Source organism: Diadema antillarum, unplaced genomic scaffold, assembly GCF_040938485.1.
Source record: "Diadema antillarum isolate AM-2024a unplaced genomic scaffold, OU_Dant_1.0 scf00000010, whole genome shotgun sequence".
Lineage (NCBI taxonomy): Eukaryota > Metazoa > Echinodermata > Echinoidea > Diadematoida > Diadematidae > Diadema > Diadema antillarum.
In genome coordinates this window covers 616563-636104 of record NW_027270899.1, presented here as the reverse complement: position 1 = coordinate 636104, position 19542 = coordinate 616563, and the positions used below count along the sequence as shown (strand labels likewise).

Below are 19542 nucleotides of genomic sequence, written 5' to 3'. Positions count from 1 at the left end.
ATTGTATACGTTGACACTAAGTTAGAAATCATTTCAAGCGGGAGACACGGAGCCAGGGCGGGAGAAATTAAATCTCAAGCGGGAGAATGGGGGATTTAGCAAAAATGGGCTTTCCGCAAGAGATCTACCGTCGAAAATGGGAGAGTTGGAGTCTCTGCCTTTGACCTTGTGATGAACTTCAACTCACCAAGGGACATCTACCGTCCAAGTTTGGTCACAAACGGACAAAGGGATCAAAAGTTATGAGCCATATTCAAAACACGCCATAAAAACTTAACATTGGACCCTAAAGAAGTTCATTGACCCCTGCCTGTGATCTTTGACCTTGAGATGACATTAATGTTTAGTAAAATGTGTAACTTTGTATATCCACTCTTCCCTCCAAGTTTGATTGAAATTGAAGTCCTCAGTAGAGAGTTGTTCAAGTTTTTGTAGCGTTACGGACGGACGACGGACAGGCGGACAGACACCGCAGGCGATTCCTTGGTCTCCCCAAAAATCCGGTGGGCTCGACAAAAATGCAAAGGAAACTACCGATGCTGTCATGTACATCAGTAATCCACTTACACATGATTCATAAATAAAAATCAACAGTAAGTAAGTCCATCACACTTTAAATTTGACAAAAACATGTTTTTAACACACAAAGAATCATTAACTCCATTCTTTTCACTGATGCTACTCATTCCACAAGCTGTATGGCACATATACTCCATTTTATTTTTGTGAAATACCATTTCTTCCTCCAAGTTTTCTGCAAAATCCACATAAGTCAAGCATGATACAAAGGCATAGATTAACACTGAATTTGAGTGGTTTACAGTGACAAAGCATCTATCAGTAAACAAAATATGATCATACAGCCTCCTGTGTACCAAAATACAGTGATGCAATGACTAATACATGTACTATCGGTACCATAGGAGTGCTGTTTCTACGTAGATGTCCCAGGGCTGATAACTTGTGCAATACATCCCCAAGAAAAAATATCTAAAATGCAATGCAACGATATACAGTGAAAACAAAGGCAGAAATTATAATAAACTTTGTTCACAATTGAGCAATTTACACATACATTAGGGCCGACTAAGCATAAAGGATATATCATGATCATGATCATGAACAGATGCAAATGACAGAGTCTCTTGCATTTTTAGGGCCCTGTTTATCAAAAAAGTTATCCTTTACTGCAGCTTCCAAACCCAAGTTTCCTCCTATGTCATCCCTGGTGTATGGATTTGGGGATGCTGCATTGTTGACCTCTACAGACATTGTACAGCATACATGCAATGTTCAAATTTACTTTGTTCTGGATCCATAACATTACATGATATGGGCAAAGTTACGTGAAGCAATAACAAATTTGTAGCAAAGAAGTGTTTTTGTGTTGTTACAGTCTCTGAAAAAAAACAACAGAAGTCATACTAAGATCATGATTGAAAATACTTAGGGCACTTTTGACTTTTAGTACAAGTTTTTTTTTTTTTTTTTTTTTTAATGAAAGAATATTTTATGGCATCATAACACTGCAGTATGCTTTTAGTGATTGATTTTACATACGGGAAGGGGTATGAATTTACAGTCTGTACAAGTTTGTATTTTTACATCAATAACAAAAAATTGCCCTTTAGTAAAGCACTGCAATTCACAGCATGCCATAACACATTAGGGAATGACCTGGAGTGGTCAAAGGACTGCAGACTGTACTAACTATTAAAATCAAGAAAATGAAACCACTTTTAATCATCACTATTAGCCCATAATTCTGACTTTTTCCACAAGTAGAATAATTTGACAATATAATGCAGTGACATACTTTTCAAGCTACTCTTCAAGTCAATCAAAGCTGACTATCCCATGTACAGTTTGTGGTCACTGTGTGTCTGCAAAGTTGATCACAACATGGAAATATATTTTACAAGTAGACTTGGGCAGACAAAGTTTTGTGCACACTAATATCTTCATAGAGTACTTTGCCTACTGAAAATGTATTCATTGACCTGTACATGGAAGCACAAAATTGTAGTTTTCTCCAATTTATCTCCACAGTAAACATTGCACAATTGATCATACATATGTCAACAAATTATGCCATTTGATAAGATAAAGAAGGCATGATTTCCCTCATTATTACAGTACATTCACTTTTTTGTGAAAGTTGACATTTGAAAGTGGACAAATGGTATAAAAATGTAGGTCAACATGATATTGACCAAACTGAGTAAAAATTCTGTATAAATTGCCTCATCTATTAAGTCAACATGAAATTATGCTTTCATCAAAAAACAGAAAACAGGACAAGAATGTTTGGCAATGTCGATCTCAGCAAAACAGACTTATGCCCATGAAAAAAAAAAATCCAATCATACCTGTTAGGACACTGCAAACATTTGTGGTGAGCAGGTTAAAGGCATATAGGCCTGTCAATCCTTGACATAGGATGTCCAGTCAGTAAATGCTGCATGGAACCTTAAGTCACACAGGAATGTGGGAAAATCCCCTCAATCCTTATTCTGCATGTTTATGAAAACTACTAGAAACAGTAACAATAATGGTTTATCAGAACAATCATTGAGCAGGAGAGTGATTTGACTGCATGTTCAACTCCAAATGTTAGGAAAGGGTGTTAAAAATTAGCTCATCACACATATAGGTCCATACTATATAATACACATGTAATTATGATAATAATACATGTACAATGTAATAATAATAATAATAACAGCAGCTACTTGCATAGCACATCTTTCTTCCCCTTTACTCTACTCTGATCCCTACGATAAAACAAATGGTAATAAACTCTGAGAGTTTTTATGAGTAATAATTTTCAAAACCATTCCACTACCACGCATGTTTTTCAAAACTCAATGGCACCTCAAGATACCGCTGAAGTCGGTGTACTAGTATACTATTTGTAATGAGACAAAATTGCACATGAACTCCAGAGTACTATTGGTTGTTTGGATTGCCAATGTGCACATAGAAGAGTTTTTCACAAAAGTGAACACAAGTCCACAATAATTATAAGGTTACAAAAGCTTGCAAAGAAAAACCCTGAAATACAAACAGATGGATACACATATTTCAATAAATTATCAAATACAATGATCATTGTATCAATGCAAAATACAACCCTGAATGATTGTGATACACTGTATCTTCGTTACTTGTAAAAAAGCTACGGTAGTGATTCAACACGCCGGTCTTCCTATTGCATCTCCTGATAACTAATCTGAGTGCGCTTGATAAGCAAACTATCAAAAATGAAATGGATCCCCTAAATGAAACATTGATGCTAGTACTACAACTAAACCATGAACTATGTGCAACATTAGTCTAAATATCAACTCTATTCATAATTACATGAGTGGATACCAAACAATCCCATTATAGCAAAGTTCTTGTGACCAGCAGTTTTCCATTGTTATATCAAGATTTCTTTGCTGTAAAAAAAAAAGGGATGAAAAGATATGTACAAAATGCTGCATAAAGAATAACTTGACATGCCACACAAATCTCCACATCTAATGATGATGCCAGTGGTGGATCCAGGAATTCCTTTAAAAAAAGGGGAGTGGATGTGTGCAAAAAATATTTTTGGTGTCACTTCCAGGTATAATCAGCTGACAGGCAAAAATAAAGGTGGGTGTTTGAGAGCAATTTCCTGGTGCAAGAAAAATAAAAAATTAACCCATTGAGGATGGTTTGATTTTGCTACAACACCCATTTCCCATAGACACCTGCCCGAGCATACTCGGGACTCATCCTTAATGGGTTAAAGGGGGGTGAATACGCCCCCTTTCATGCTTTTTAAACTGTCTTTTATCTTAAGAAAAAAACTAAAGGGTGGGGGGGCTGCCTGGTGTCACCACCAACCCCCCCCCCCCCCCCCAACAAGGCACTGCATGCATAAGCACTTCTAATGAATTGTAATAGGTCAATTCCATTGTGACTTATGGGACAAAGTGACAATTTTCGGCAATTTCAAACCAGTATTTTGAGAAAATAGTTGCATCATATGCATTTTTCTCAGTTCATGGTTAGATCCATCATATCACAGTTTATGAAAACACCATACTTAGTTTGAAAAGTATCATTGCATTACGTACAGCAACGAAAAATTGCTGTCGTGACTTATGGGACATTTGAGGACCACCGTTTTTCACATGGGAAAGTAAGTTCTGAAATATTCTTACACACAGAGTCTCTGGAAAGATATTTTCTTTCATGAATGTAGCAAAGGGTTGGTGCTTACCCTGAGCCAAGTGGTATGAATATCTACTCATTGGTACAGTAGCAGGATAGGGAAAACCAGTGTGACTGATGGGACACAAAAACGTGACTTATGGGACGCTATCAACTACCACATTTTGAGATTGAGAGAATAATATTTACTGATGCCGGAACAAGTTCTAGAACATCATAAAACCAATCTATGACCAAAGAACATTCAGAAAATAAGCCATCTGAGAATTACACAAGTTGTATTATGGTCATAATAGTGTATCAGAAATGATACATAAATTCTGCAAAAATTGGCAATTTTCATGAAAAAAATGAGGTTTTTCGGACATAACTCCACTCCACGTTCACCGATGTTCACAAATGAGGTACCGGTATCAAAATATCCGTTGTGAAAGGCTGCTTTGAGTAAACAATACCAGATCATCTAATTAAGCTTCATTAATCATCAATACTCCATAGTTTGATTTTCATAAAATGCAACCTTTCCGTGGAATTGACCAATAGCAGAGACTCCAACCCCAAGCACCTTCTGATCTGGAGATTCTCCCGCCCGAAACCCCTAGCAAACTTTGGAGACTCCAAGTTGATGTGTGCGAAGCGCGATGTTCCTAAGGTTCTAGATGTTCTCTGGTGCTATCTAAGGCTTATTTTTTTCAACATACGATAACAATAAGTAAGAAATCCTTTCCACCCGGAGACACAGAGCCAGGGCGGGAGAAAACAAATCTCAAACGGGAGAACGGGAGATTTTGCAAAAAATGGGCTTTCGGCGAGAGATCTCCCGTCGAAAACGGGAGAATTGGAGTCTCTGTAATAGCACTTTCACAGGGCTGTCTCCAAACACAAGCAGGAGATTGCAAAGAGATATAACTGGGCTTTTCTTTTGTAAAAACTTCAAGAAAAAGTTTCAGGGAACCATCTGTACAACCAGGGAGATTTGGTGATTCTTCAATCATGACAGTTCGTATTCAGCAACCCCTATTAAGTGGCATAAGAGAAAAACCGGCATAGTCATGGACTTTGTTGTCCCTTAACCAACAGCCTACTGAGTGTCATCATGAACATGTCCGAGAATGGGAACTATAACAATGACAATCTTACACCGGGGTCATCATCATGTGGTGCAAATGCTTTACCATCTGTGCTGGAATGATGTTCAGTTCATATTTCAAAATCTTGGCAGTCAAGGCTGTAATTGCATGTTGTATACTGTGGTTGCTAATGGTAATACACCTGAGTGTTGCTACTCCCCACGATCACAAAATTGTGATTGCCAGCGATGCGGAAGTTGCTGCTGGATGGAGGCGTAGATGATGGCGGTTGCATCGCAGGTTCTGAAGAAGCTGCTTGTCCATGGCTAGTCATGATGGGCTCTGACCGGAGAGCAGATGGATTGCTGGTACTGTCATCATCGAGAGGTGTGATGCCAATGTCTGCCCTGTCTGCTGCCATGGATATAGAGAGATTTTAAAGAGAGAGAGAAAAAAACACAGTGGGAAATACACACCATAGGTTGAGAAAGAATAATGCTGAATGGACATCTGGAGTAAAATAAAAGCAATAATTTGGGGATATTTTCAGCAGCATACATATTAACACGTTGAGGACAAGTCCCAAGTATACTCGGGCAGGAGTCTATGGGAAATGCGTGTTGAAGCAAAATCAGCCTGTCCTCAATGGGTCAACATTTCTAGGGGAAAAATAAATTCTTATCAATTCCACATGTACTTTGCTGGAAAAACTTACAGGGTGAGGTGATTACTACAACTGTATACAGACCATAACATCTATTCTATTTCCCAATAAAGAAAATAGGTCAATTTTGCAACTGTGATGGAGATAAAGTGCCATAAAATGGGAAAATTTCATTCTAGATAGGGAGCAGTGTCACATAACATGTGCTTCATGCCAGTGATATCAAATCTAGAGCACTCAGCTGTGGGACCCATTTGAGCACACATATCCCCAGACCTGTCTCCCATTCCCCATTTAGATGAGAGTTTATAGGCCAAAATTTTGTATAATATGGTATCTGTCACAGGATACAATGAAATCCGATGAGAAATGAGGGTGGTATAGCACACACATGAAATATGACATGGCATCCTATAAAAGTCAGAACAATGAGGGTGCTGTCATATTTTTTGATACCTAGAATAACACCCCATAAACCTCTATAGCAAGTTTGAAGTACATTTGAGAAGAAATGTGGCTGATAGAGCACATACAGGAAATGTGACACGGCATCCCAGTCGAAACACTGAGGGCGCCATCACCACAAACTGTTGTGTCCTACATGTAAAATGACCGCCAATACACTTCCTCAGCAAGTCTGAATAAAATCTGTTTCAGTAACAATCAAGTTATTGCATAAATACAGTAAATATTACTACATATTTTACCTGATCAGGGAGACCTATAACCCTGTGAAAGGTTGAACAGTGGGGCAATACTGTATATGCTATAATTTTCGCGTACATAAATTTTCGCGAATTGCCGATGTCACACATTTTCGCGAGTGGTTAAATTCGTGATTGGGGGACCAGAGAAAATATGAAGTGGCAAAGAAAGTGTGAATTTTCAACTTACTAGCATATAAGAATGATACTAGTTATACACTGCATGAAAAAGACTTGCCAAACTCTGCGAACTAGTGAGTTAGAATTCAACATTTTTGAAGTGGTTAAGTCCATCGTGCTAAATTTCTGACGAGTGGTCCCCTTGCGATAATGGATTGGCTCTCTACAGTATTTGTAAGTAGACGTGGACGTGCGTAAACAAGCTTAGCCAGTATGGTCTGTGATCGGTAAGCCGTGACATGGTAGATCTATTTTAGCACTGAAATGTTCGTATCATCAAGGCAAGGGATTAATTTTGGAAGGTAATATTTTCGCGTGTTGTTAATTTCGCGAATAGCTCCCGACTCGCGAAATTCGCGAAAATAAAACCCCCGCGAAATATATAGCGTATACAGTATTACTAATACAATTTGTAGGTACTGAGTATACTATAGGTGTCTGGATTTGACTATGATACATTTACATGCCAAATGCGAAAGACGAATAAATGGTCAAGAAATACACTGTATTGCCGGTATAGCACATACAAGAAATATGACATGGCATCATATCAAAGTCCAAACTATGAAGGCGCTTTCAATACACCCAATAAACCTCCATAGCAAGTGTGAATAAAGTCCCACAAGAAATGTGGCTCATAGAGCATATGTGACCGTGCATCACAAAATGAACATAAGTCGCATCCCTTGATTTTGTGTGAGGACTCAAAAAAGGTGAATTAGGTCAACCAAGTCAATCCTGAGTTTTTCATATTTTCTGAAAGAGCTACTATAAAAGTGGATATTTTCGCGCGACTAATTTTTCACACTTGGCCAGGTAAGAAGAGTTTTGCGTGTTTTTAATTCCACCGAAATCAAGACATCAAGGCACAGGAACATGGCTAGCAAAAATATTTGTGTGCTTTTATTTTCGCGGTAGTTTCTGGTTGCGCAAAATGCGCGAAAATTTCTACTTTTACAGTATCCTTCTACATTATTCTTAGGTTTGGGATCATAACATGAATGGGAAAGTGTGTTTTCAGCAGTTTTTCTATGACCTTTTTTGGGGGAGAGTAGAATGATCAGGTATGTCTTAGAGGCCCCTTTTCATTTCTTAAAATCCTTTACTTTCAAGTCTAACAACTTGTGAAAGGATAAAGCTACTGCTTTGAAAGTTGGCATTAATCATGAACATAATGTGTTGATAGAAGATCCTCAATTTCAGCTTAATCTGATAATCCCTTCATTGTTGTTGCTCAGGTGGTAAGGATTAAGCGCCTGAATAGATCCTGTACTTCAGAGCCTCTTTTCTCAGTTCCCACTTTTCTAGAGTGTGTCCTTTCTTTCCAATATTTAGATTTGAATTGAGTTATAATCATTTTAAAACTTAGAGTCTGCTCTGTAAGAATCTGCCCTCAACTAAAAATCCATATCTGACGACTTTTGTTCGTTTTGTGATGCAGGGTCACATACACGTATGATACAAATGTGACATGGCATCCAAGTGAGAACATTGAGGGCGCTGTTGCCACACATTGTTGTGTCCTGCATGTAGAATACTCATACACCTCCTTCGCAAGTCTAAATAAAATACATTGAGAAACAATCAAGTTATTGCATGAATAAGCATTATTTGCAAATTTGGACCTCATCTGGGCGACCATGACCTTTGACCATGTAACAGCTGGTGAAACAGAGGGGCAGCATTACCAGTAGGTATAGGTGTTTAGACTTGACTATGATATATCTATATACCAAAGTTGAAAAAAAAGTCAGTCATGAAATACGGCAAGTATAGCGCACAAAAGCAGATCCTGAAAAATTTACTTTTAGTTTTATGTGTAAAAAAAAAAAGAACAAGGAAGGGCACCAAAACCTAAAGCAATGGGTGTCTTTGTTGTACCATAATGCACCTTTATGTCAAATTTGAAGATGACCCAAGAAGAACTGCAGCCAGTAGAGTGCTCACAAGAAATCTCTGCGGCAGATGTGGTAGTGGCGGGGGCAGTGGCGCAATGAGGCCAAATCCATAGTATCCTCCAAACTCTGTTCAGGGGATACAATTACCTTGCAAACATTTCACATGCAAAAGAAAGTTGACATCAGCTGCTTACCACAGTTGTTGTCGGTCTGTGAAGATATAGTACTGAGATCTACATTTGTAGCGTCTAGTCTATCTAAAAGGTGTTCGTAGACCTCATTTTCTCGCAACGCCTTCCGGAACGCATCATAAGCAGTTGGTCCTCGCTGCATCAGTTTGGTCAGCAGTCTCCTTGCTTTTGCCTGCATGGTGACATTAGAGAAGGGAAAAAGGATTGCCTGAATAACAATCAACAGAGATGCATTAGAAAAGGGAGTGTAATACAGACTTAACCCGTTGAGGATGGGCTGATAGTGCTACAGCACACATTTCCCATGGACACCTGCCCGAGTGGTACACTTGGGACTCATCTTCAACGGGTTAAAACTCTACATGTCCTGTCTTGTGAATAAACAAGAGCCAGTGATACGAATTGCATTTCTTAGATACTTGTACAACTTACCATGAGTTTTGCATGGTAAGACATTCATATAGTACATTTACCGGAAAATGAAGACAGTGACTCAATCTGATGGTTACATTTTCAAACAGCGAAAGTGTATTAAAAAGAAGGAAAACAAATATTTCAAGATTACTTGTGTACACTTATATCTTATTGTCAATGTTGATGCATTCTACAACCTCTGATCAATTAATTACCAGAAAGGGCATACTGGCACTCTAAGCACAAATGATATGGATGAAGGAGTAGAAGAATAAAAACAATAAATTATAAGGCACCAGTAGTCGTTCTAAGAGACATTCTAACTGACAGCATTAGTTTTGTCAGTACCATAGTCAACTTTTAATGCACAGTGTGCCATGTCGTGGCATTTAGGTCATGAACGGGTTACTGCTCTTATAATGATACAAAGCTATCCATGTTGAAAAGACATTTTATTTAATGACTTTGTGAAGTGGAGACGTGGCTATTGAATTTTGAAAACAACAAGAACAACAACAACAAACAAACAAAACCCCAAATTAAAAAAACAAAACAAAACAACAACAACAACAACAAACCACCATGACATTGAATGAAAATGTGCTACCTTGCGAGTGTCTGCTGCTTCAATTTCTTCTACAGTGTCAATATCAAAGACAAGGTCCTGGATAAGGTAGGGCACAACATCCTCACAGTTCAAGGAATCCAACAGATAAGTCCAATTCTTCTGTAATCGGAGACGATCAGCGACATCCATGGTTTAGCTGTAGAACCAAAGGCTGCACAAGGAAAGAAAAAGCATACAATTTGACAGAGTTTAATGTAGATCTTTAGACCTTGCCCTGTTCTGGGCCTTTCCGTACAAAGCAACCTTAAAAACACTATGGGAGCCCTAGTACTGCCTTGACAGCAGAGAAAGTACCACGTAATTATTTATATCTCACTCAAACTGGTTTTAGGGAGAAAGGTTTGCAGTAGCACCATCCATGTGTATGTATAGTCCTTGTAGGGATTGTGGCTTGACAAGAGAAGAGCCTAGAATGAAGAGAATTGAGGAGGGAAGGGGAGAATGTAAGGAAGGCAAATAGTGACAAGTGAGGGGCAGCAAAGAGCTGGAATTTGAAGTTGTACTGGTGGAACTGGGAGAAAAGGGGACAGAGAGAGTCATAAGGGAGAATACACTGCACTCCCATTATAACTGCTATTGTTAGAGTTGTAAATGATATTTTGTTAGCTCTTGATAGGGGACATGAGGCAATCTTACTCCTTCTTGACTACACAGGTGCATTTGATACCATTAGCCAACAAATGTTAGTATCGCGCCTAGAAGAAAGATATGGATTTACTGGAAATGCACTGAAGCTAATCACATCTTACCTTGAAGGCAGAAGTCATTGTGTAGTTATTGGGGACTCAAATTCCCAGGTTTATTCATCTACCCATGGTGTCCCACAAGGGTCGGTAATTGGCCCTTTAGCATTTACATTGTACTCTGCTCCATTACAGGACATCATTTCACATCACAATTTGAACTGTATGATGTATGCTGACGATACTCAAGTTTATGTATTTATTGAAGGTGGTAGGCAAAATGATGCCATTCAGAAGCTACAGGCTTGCATTTCAGATATCAGGCATTGGTCTATTCACAATTGTCTCAAACTTAATGCAGATAAAACTGAGGTTCTTCATTTTACCAGTAGATTTAGACAACGTAATCAACTTGAATCTGTTACACTGGATGAAGGAGTTGTTAATACAATTGCCGACTCTGCTAGAAATCTAGGTGTCAGACTCGACAAACATCTTACGCTGAATTCTTACATAAATGATACTTGTAAAGCTGCATCCTTCGCACTCCATAAAATTGGGACAATACGACAGTACATAAACCGGAAATCAGTAGAGAGACTTGTTCACGCTCATGTGATGTCACGTATTGATTTTTGTAATAGTATTCTGTATGGTCTTCCTGACATGCAAATAAACAAGCTTCAGAGGATACAAAACTCTGCTGCGAGATTGGTGACACATGCTCAAAAGCATGACCACATCACTCCTATTTTACATGAATTGCACTGGCTGCCAATAAAGGTCCGTGTGCAATACAAAATACTGTCGCTGACTTTCCTATGCTTACAGGGTCTGGGTCCCACATATCTCCAAGACCTCATCCAAAGGTATCATCCGACTAGAAATCTTCGCTCAAAATCCAAGTCTCTCTTAGTTTGTCCCCAGACTGTCACCAAATTTTATGGAGCACGAACATTTGCTGTAGCGTCAGCAGAATTATGGAATAGTCTACCTGATAAAATCAAAGATGCTGAAACAATTGATTCATTTAGAAGAATGTTGAAAACATATTTATTTCTGCAATGATAAGGCTCATGGCCATCAGTGTTTCTCAGTGTCAGCTTAATCTTAATTTTCTATTGTTTACTTACCTGTCCCATTTTCACCTTACTTCCTTTTCTTGTATTGTTTCATTCTTAAAGTGCATAGAGACTTCTCCCTGAATGTGATATGCGCTATACAAGCACAGTTTATTATTATTATTATTATAACAAACATAGTTTAAAGCTATAACGAACACAGTTATAATGAAATTCCAGTGACAACAAAGTAAAAATTCAGACTGCAACCTTATCCACTCTATGTTTTTTATTGTTTATTTGTTCGGTTATAACGAAATTTTGATACAACGAAAGAAAACTGCCGGTCCCGAGGACTTTGTTATAACAGGAGTCCGCTGCATTGTGAAAATCAAGTAAAAGGTGCAGACATCGCTGGGAGAAAGATGAAGTAGAAGAGAGGGGGAGAGGGAGAGGCTGAAGGTTTGAAAATCATGCAGACAGGAGAGAGAGAAGTAAAGATTCATAAAACCAATCAGGAGAAACAATATCTGAAACTGATATGGACTATGAAGCAAAATCACAATGACGAAAAGAGAAATAAATCAAGAAGGAAATAGGTAAATTGACTGGGGAAAAGACTATCGGTAAAAGAAAGGGGGGCGGAGAGAGAAATGAAAGCTAAGTGAGTGAAGGGCAGATGGTTGAGTGGATCCTAGAACTGGAATGCTGTGGAAGAGAACTCAAAGATAAACAGTTAAAGTTATGTCCCGAAAATGTTTCTGTCGGAGAAAGGAAAAGGGAGAGAATCGAAGTTAAGTGTGAAGTCCTGAAAGAGAAGAAGAATGAGGTATTAACCTATGTGGAGGAACTGTAAAATAGTCAGGTGGACCTGAAAAGGACTGTTGGGTTGTAAGGATGCAAGAAATAAAGAAGAAAGAAAAGACAAGTGGAGGAGAACAGACTATAGTGAAAGAGAGAGAAGAAAGTGGATTGTGAAAATAAATGAGCAAGTACCAGTAATAAGAATAGCTATGACATTTAGAAAAGTTGACATTACGGGCAGATTGACTGTCCTTCGTCAGAAGTGTGGCATAACCTGGGAGGAGGCAAGCTATACATGTATGCTGCTGCGTTACCCCGTGGTACCATAGTACCCGGGGTACCACGTTGTGTAGCGCCACCTCAAGTCCACTCGAGGACAGCCGCAGAATAATGCATGCACTGTGTGTGCGTGTACATCTAGTCATTTCCATGCCACTTATATGTATACTATGCATGCATGGTATGCTGTGCTAGCTACAGTAGCAATAGCGTGTGCTTAAGTGGAGTGCAGAGCAGTGCAGTGCAGTGGCTAGCATGCGCTAGCTCCAGCACCAAAATAGGCCCAATCTCCACTTTTTGGCATCCCAGGGTACAACCTTTAAAAAAAAAAATAATTAAACAAAATGGCTGATTTTTATTTGGTACCCCGGAATACCATTTATGTTATCATATGGAGGATGTGGATCTAGGTGGTGATTGTTGGCAGAAGCGGGCTGATGAGTGTCGACTGTTGGCATGTGATGTGTTGCATTGCAGTCGTTGAGATCCAGGTGTTCTTTTTTGTTGTAGTGATTGCGGAGTACAGACATCCGGGAGGACTAATTTGGATGTTGGTAGGTTGCAGACCTGGAGAGTAGAAGTGGGATTGGATGGGGTGGTTTGGACGACTTGTGTCGCTGAGGGCGTCTTCTGGAACTGGCGATGGGTGTACCAGCGAGTGGTCAGCATGATTGATTGTGCACATTGCCGTTGTGGGGAAATGGAAGTAGGGATGTGAGAAGCTGCTACTGGGGGAGGAATGTTCTGTGGAGGGAGTGTGTTGTTGTTGTCAGATGGTTTAATGATGAGAAGAAGCCAGATGGGTAATTCCATGGGGTTGGGACTGAAATTGTGACATACAAGTTGAAAATTCAAGTTGGGTGAATTGAAATTTCCTTTTTCCCCCTGATTTTTTACTCCCATTCTTCAACATATTCCACTAGAAATCTGTTTATTACTTCGCACACTTTCAGTCAGCATGGGTAAACAGGTATGGCAAAATACCTATGTTACACGGACTTCATTTGTTGACATCCTTCATAATTTTGTGTTCTGAAATGATAACAATGAACACATCCACGTTTTTTTCGTCCATAGCACATCAACATGTTATTTAACAGGCGCATGAGATCATTATTAGTAAGATTGTATGTTCTGATGTCAACTGCAAGCCACTTTTATTAACATGTTTTTTTCTACAAACCATTAACAATTTCAATCAAAGGTTTAACTTTTTCATCAAGAGTGACACAATGACAATATTCTTAAAAGCACCACAATTGAAGCAAGTGATTTGTATGGGTATTCAAGTAAAAACATGATTTTATTGTTATAATCAGGGGTTTTCAGACAACAACCTCGCCCACGGTGTACTACCTATGTTACACGGACAGTATGTCTTTGTAACATAGGTACACTACGACATATCAACTGATTTCCTTTATTGTGGTGTGAGATGTTAAAACCTACACATATAGACTTTATGTATGTTCCCACAAATAACACTATTGTAACAGTTCTTTGGAATTATATCTACTGCACACATGTGGAACAATACCTATGTTACACAGACTTCAATTCTTTGTAACTCTGGTATGAAAGAAGGCAGACTTAATCAGAAGAAGAAGAAGAAAGTGAAGCTTTACACAATTTGACCTATACACTAACAACATCATCAACTAGTTGTCAACTAACTAAGAAAACTAATAAAGAGAAATCAGACAAGTCTTCTTGTCTTCTCCATGTTCTTTGTTTGAAATTAATTTCTGCTCTTTTGTCCAATGTCCATTTAGCCCCCGATTTTTGTTTTTCTTCTGTCCATTTTCCCTCTGTGCAGTTTTCTTCTTGTCTAGTTTGTTACATTCGCTCTTCTTGGGTGTCGCTTTGTCGGCTTCCTCTCTGTTTGTGGAGTGCTGTGGATGTGTCCTTTTCACTCTTTCATGTAGTTTAACACGTAGCGGTGGTAGAGGAGGAGCCATGGCAGATTCATCAACAAACTGAACAAAAGGTGTAAAGAGAAATAGAATAAAAAAATTAAAAGAACATTTTTGTCGGGGTTGACTATATATTCCTGTTGATGTATCTGTGTGTTTATGAATGGAATTAAATAATTTTAACAATTTTGCTTACATTTCTACCTCTTGGCATACCCATTAGCTAGAGTTCCATGTGTACCTCCCACCAAAATTGAAAAAAAAATGGGTTATGCTTAAAATGATGTAAATATTAATAATAATAATACAGCATGTAAAACATAGGAAAATATCATTTTCATACTCTATGCTAAAAACTTGTTTTCAGATGCAAGCTACACTGTAGGAAGGGCAGGTCGCTGCCCCCAGTGTCCTAGCTAAGGTTAGGGCTAGGGTCAGGGTTACAGTTACGGTTATGGTCCTTAATAGACTCCCAAAATAATACTAGGCCCTATTTTATATTCATCCCCCATCGAAATTGTCGCCCTCTTTTTGAATGATAGTGTAGAGCAATAATAGTCCAATTTTGATTAGGGTTCATAATTTTATTGAAGCCTTTCCTACTCACTACCCACTCAAACTGAATAGGACACTGGCATTTTAGCTTTGAGACTTCACAGTGGGTGAACATGGAATGGAAATGGTGAATCCTTGTGAAATGTTAACAACTTCATCAGAGCATCTAACAGGTCAGTGAAATCTTGGAAGGAAAACATTGACATTTTCAAAGTAAATCTGTTAAAGAGAAAGAATTTCACAGTTCCTAGTTCCCTCAATATCACCAGCAAAATAAGGCAAACTCTATTTCTCTAGTTCAGATGCAGTCTGGACATCTACGTTTTCCAACTAGTATATAGTGATTAATACTAACTCTAGCACGTCTACCTTGGTAGATACCTAATGACAAAATGGTCCAAAAATTCACAATAATCGGGAGGTAAAATAATTTTATATTGCAGTGAAGATACACTGATATACTTTTGTATGGTTTTCTAAGAGAGGAATATATGCTCCTTTTCCAGAGACCGGCATGGACGGAAAATTTGGCAATCAAAATTATGAACATGAACCTGTAACAAATATCTCAGTATGTGGGACTACAGTATCATCGTCCACAGTATTTTTGGCCAGTTCAGAGGTTTAGATGTCGTTTTTTTACTCTAATAGAGTTACAGAATATGACAAATGTTATTATTTTCATAAAATAGCATAAAAGCTTACCAATTGACATCAGAAACATTAAAACTCCTGTACCTACGTTACATGGACAACGGCAGAAAAACAGATCTTGCGCTGTCCAGGTAGGTGTATATTGGCTGTGAGTAGTTTTTCTGCCATTGGGGGAGGACTGCCAGTGACATGAATACGATTGCTGAAGTTAGTAGCCCTTCTTTTTATCGCGAGACGCATCTTTCCGTACCTACGTTACACGAAGAGGCCGGACATCGCACTGAAGTACAGTGATATGTTCCGTATTTTCTCGTTTATTTGGAGGATTTTGATGCTCATTTTTGGGTAAGAATACTCCTGAAATATAAATCTCATTATAGTAATAAAGTTTCTAATCATATTATGATTGGAAGTGTATGTAAAACCATGCTATACCTATGTTACAACAAAAATTACCATGGACATCGTTTGTAACATAGGTATGAGGTTGCTTGAAGATGCTCTGGTGTTCTTATTTTGTTACAAATGTTTATGTGCCTTATAGTCTTTGTAGAAGTCACCTTGCCTCTCTTAATTATGATAGGCATAATGCTGAAAGGTTGTATATTCCTGTTTTACATTGCCATGAAAATGGCATATATTTATGTCACAACATAAACCCAAAAAAACCATGGGACATCATTAGTGAAACAGTCATAGACAAAATACATTTGTACACAGGCTTGTTTTTTTTTTTCATCAAATTATTCTTCACACATTTCTCTCCAAGAATAACTGCAAACCACGGACAATTATTTGATAAATTTTTCAGAATATGACTTTTATTCCCTACACAACATGAAAATCTAGAGAAGACCCAACCCCATGGAATGACCCAGATGTTGTTGATGTGAAGTCTGGTGTCTTGCTCAACAGTGTTGTGTGTGTGAATTACTATGGCTTCTCTGATGCGTTGTGTGTGCCAGTTCTTGATGGATGTGACGAGTTTGCTGTTTTCCCAGTAGATGAAATGTTTTCCGAATGTTGACCATCCTCCCGTTTCTCCGATGTATACATTCCCTCATTCTCATGGGATGCGGTAGACACGAGGTTGTTTGTGTTTGGGGTGTGTGTCTTTGCGTGAGTGTATCAAATGTGTTGTGAAGTTTGTTAGAAGATAGATGTGTGTCAGACCTGGATGGCGGATTTTAAGATGTGTTGTAGTTTTTGCGAGGTAGTGCCGAGGTAGGGAAGAGTTACAGTTGTGATAGGCTGTTCCATGACTGCATGGTCAGGTTGACAGGGTGCTTGTGTGTTGCTTTTGTGCTTTGGGTATTGGTTTATAGCAGTAAGTGTGTTTGTGATGTGCTTGAGATCTTGTTGGAGGTGGTTTTGTCACTGATTTGATGATCATATTGGACGACAGCCTTGGGTACTGACTGGCAGACTGCTGGATGATGGGATGAGTGGTAGTGAAGATACATGTATCTGTTAGTGTGAGTAGGTTTGCGGTAGACTTGGTGAGAAATTGCTGGAGTTGGTTTTGGTGACAAGTACGTCGAGGAAGGGTATAGAATGATTGTTTTCCATTTCCACTGTGAATGAGATGTTAGAATGTTGTTCGTTGAAATGCGTGAGGAAGTCGTCAAGTTGGTCTAGTAAGTTGTATGGCCAGATGCTATAGATATTGTCAACATACTGGAGCTAGAGAAAAGGTTTAATTTGTGTTGTGCTGTGGCTAACTGCAACCAGCTCAAACGCTTCGCATATTGGGCTCCCAGGGTACAATCGTGTGAAGGAGCATCCAGGGCTCACATTGTATGTTGTGGCTAGTGCGTGAGTTTCGAAGTGTTCTATACAAATGTTGGCAATGATGGGCGAGAGGGGGTATCCCATGGCGGCGCCTTGTTATGATTTGAAGTGTGCTCCTCTCCATCGGATTGAGATAGATTTGAGACATGTGAGGAGGTGGTCATGTATACTGTTGTGGAGTGAGTTGTGTTCTGGAAGACAGAGAGATGTCATCAGTGAGATGTTTGATGACGTCACATATGCTTCGTTGACAGGAACACTGGTGAAAAGTGATTCTACATCAAAGCTGATGAGGGTGTCTGTACTATGGTAGGCTATGACCATGATGACGGTGGTGCTAGAGCTAGAGAGAATCACAGTGAAATATTTGGAATTGTGAATGTGGTGTTCTGTGTTGCCAACAAGTGGTTGTAGGATATCTGACAAGTGATTGGCTGATTTGTAGTGAGGGGAACCTCCTGCGGAAATGATGGGGTGAAGAGGGGCTGATGGCTTGTGAATTTTCAGTTGCCCGAAGAGGATGGGACATCTGCACAGCATCTGGTCTATACATGGTCGGGCTTAAACCCTGGGCCGGGGCGTTCCTTTGTACAGCTAGCGAGCAGGGTCAGTCAGGGAGGGTTGTTGCGATATCGCTCGATGTGTGTGGATACTGCTGTGCTCTAACTTAGTTTTTACTGTGTGAGCTCAGGATTTAATTCTTTGAATTACTTACTGTAAATTTACTTACTGAGATACAGGGCGTCATCACACTGTAATTTAATTCAGGTAATAATCATTCAGGTTAAAAAAAAAAAATAAAAAAAAAAATACGTATTTAAACTTACCTGGCCTGGCTACCGGAGCTACCGTCGTGACCGTAGAGCCAACTGCGCTACGACCGGCCCGCAAGCAATAAACTGCGTGAAATATGAAGGAGCGCCCGGATTGAGCCCGCCCACCGTAAACGTTAGAGCTATTTTAGCTAGCCCCCACTAGCCCCAGCACTGGCACTAAGCAGGCAGGTAGGTCCTACGATGTACAGCAGCAGGTAGTACAGGTGTATAAACAGTTGAGTGTACAAATTACCAGTGCAGTTGAGTGGCACTGCTGTTGGGAGAGTAGGTCCGTAGCTTCCTGTCGCAAATCGCATCGAAAAACACTGTAAACAAGCAAGATCCGTTGGTGTGGTGTATGTTCCAGATTGATGTAATAGCGTGTGCCTACAAAACAAAGGCGGAACTAAAAAAAAAAAGCATCTCAAAAGAGTGCAGTAACCTAGCTCTGCGCGCTATCGACCAGCCACGCACCAACCGACGCCGATTCATTGGTTGTACTCGATCATGTGACCTTCGCTAGCGCTTGGGGAAGTCCCGAGTATATTCTTCACACGTGCTCCGAACAAAGCGTAAACACGGCGCGAGTTGTTCCTCATGCAGCTTTGTGCTTCCCGCCGGTGACAGACAAGTTTTGACTTGTCCAGCTGAAATCCAGGGGCTCACTGAATTGGCTCGATAGAGATTAGTTGGTTTTCAATTTCTTATCGTTTGTCTCGTTTCTGTATCTGATAATGCAGATTAAAATTCGATTTACTCCATTAAAGGTTGGTCTTTTACGATTCTAGGCTTGGATATGTACTAGTAGAGTGTTTCATCCTAATACAGTAAACGGGCATCTTTTCCGGCTTAATGGTACAAATTGTATTACGTGAACTACAAATAGTACTCTAAGTAGGCCTCTATGCTTCTGCAACTGCTGCAGCTATATATATATACTAACAATGAAAGTGGAAAACAAAAGTAATAAATTTTTTAAAAAGCAGATATGACACCATTTAAAGGTTTTTGTCAATATGTTTACACAGCAGA

At 39.2% G+C, this 19542-nt stretch overlaps 1 protein-coding gene across 2 annotated transcripts; it reads right to left on the bottom strand.

Moving 5' to 3' along the window:
• Positions 1–5013: 5013 nt before the first annotated feature.
• On the bottom strand, positions 5014–18961 carry LOC139719945 (uncharacterized). Of its 2 annotated transcripts, none has more exons than XM_071631327.1 (5): positions 18764–18961; positions 18523–18594; positions 9935–10106; positions 8917–9085; positions 5014–5690 (listed from the first exon to the last, which is right to left on the bottom strand). In XM_071631327.1, exons 3-5 carry the CDS (start codon positions 10082–10084, stop codon positions 5464–5466), a joined length of 546 nt encoding a protein of 181 aa, XP_071487428.1. In that variant the 5' UTR covers positions 10085–10106; positions 18523–18594; positions 18764–18961; the 3' UTR covers positions 5014–5463. The 2 variants fall into 2 exon arrangements, with proteins under 2 accessions (XP_071487428.1, XP_071487436.1); XM_071631335.1 differs by having other exon boundaries at positions 5014–5687.
• Between the last annotated feature and the right edge of the window lie 581 nt (positions 18962–19542).

Excerpts from the sequence above, each read along its gene's own strand:
- LOC139719945 (XM_071631327.1), bottom strand. The coding sequence starts at position 10,084 with ATGGATGTCGCTGATCGTCTCCGATTACAGAAGAATTGGACTTATCTG. Across the intron at positions 9,086-9,934 it reads AAGCAGCAGACACTCGCAAG|GCAAAAGCAAGGAGACTGCT; the intron begins GTAGCACATTTT and ends GTCACCATGCAG. Across the intron at positions 5,691-8,916 it reads ACAGACCGACAACAACTGTG|CAGACAGGGCAGACATTGGC; the intron begins GTAAGCAGCTGA and ends TATCCATGGCAG.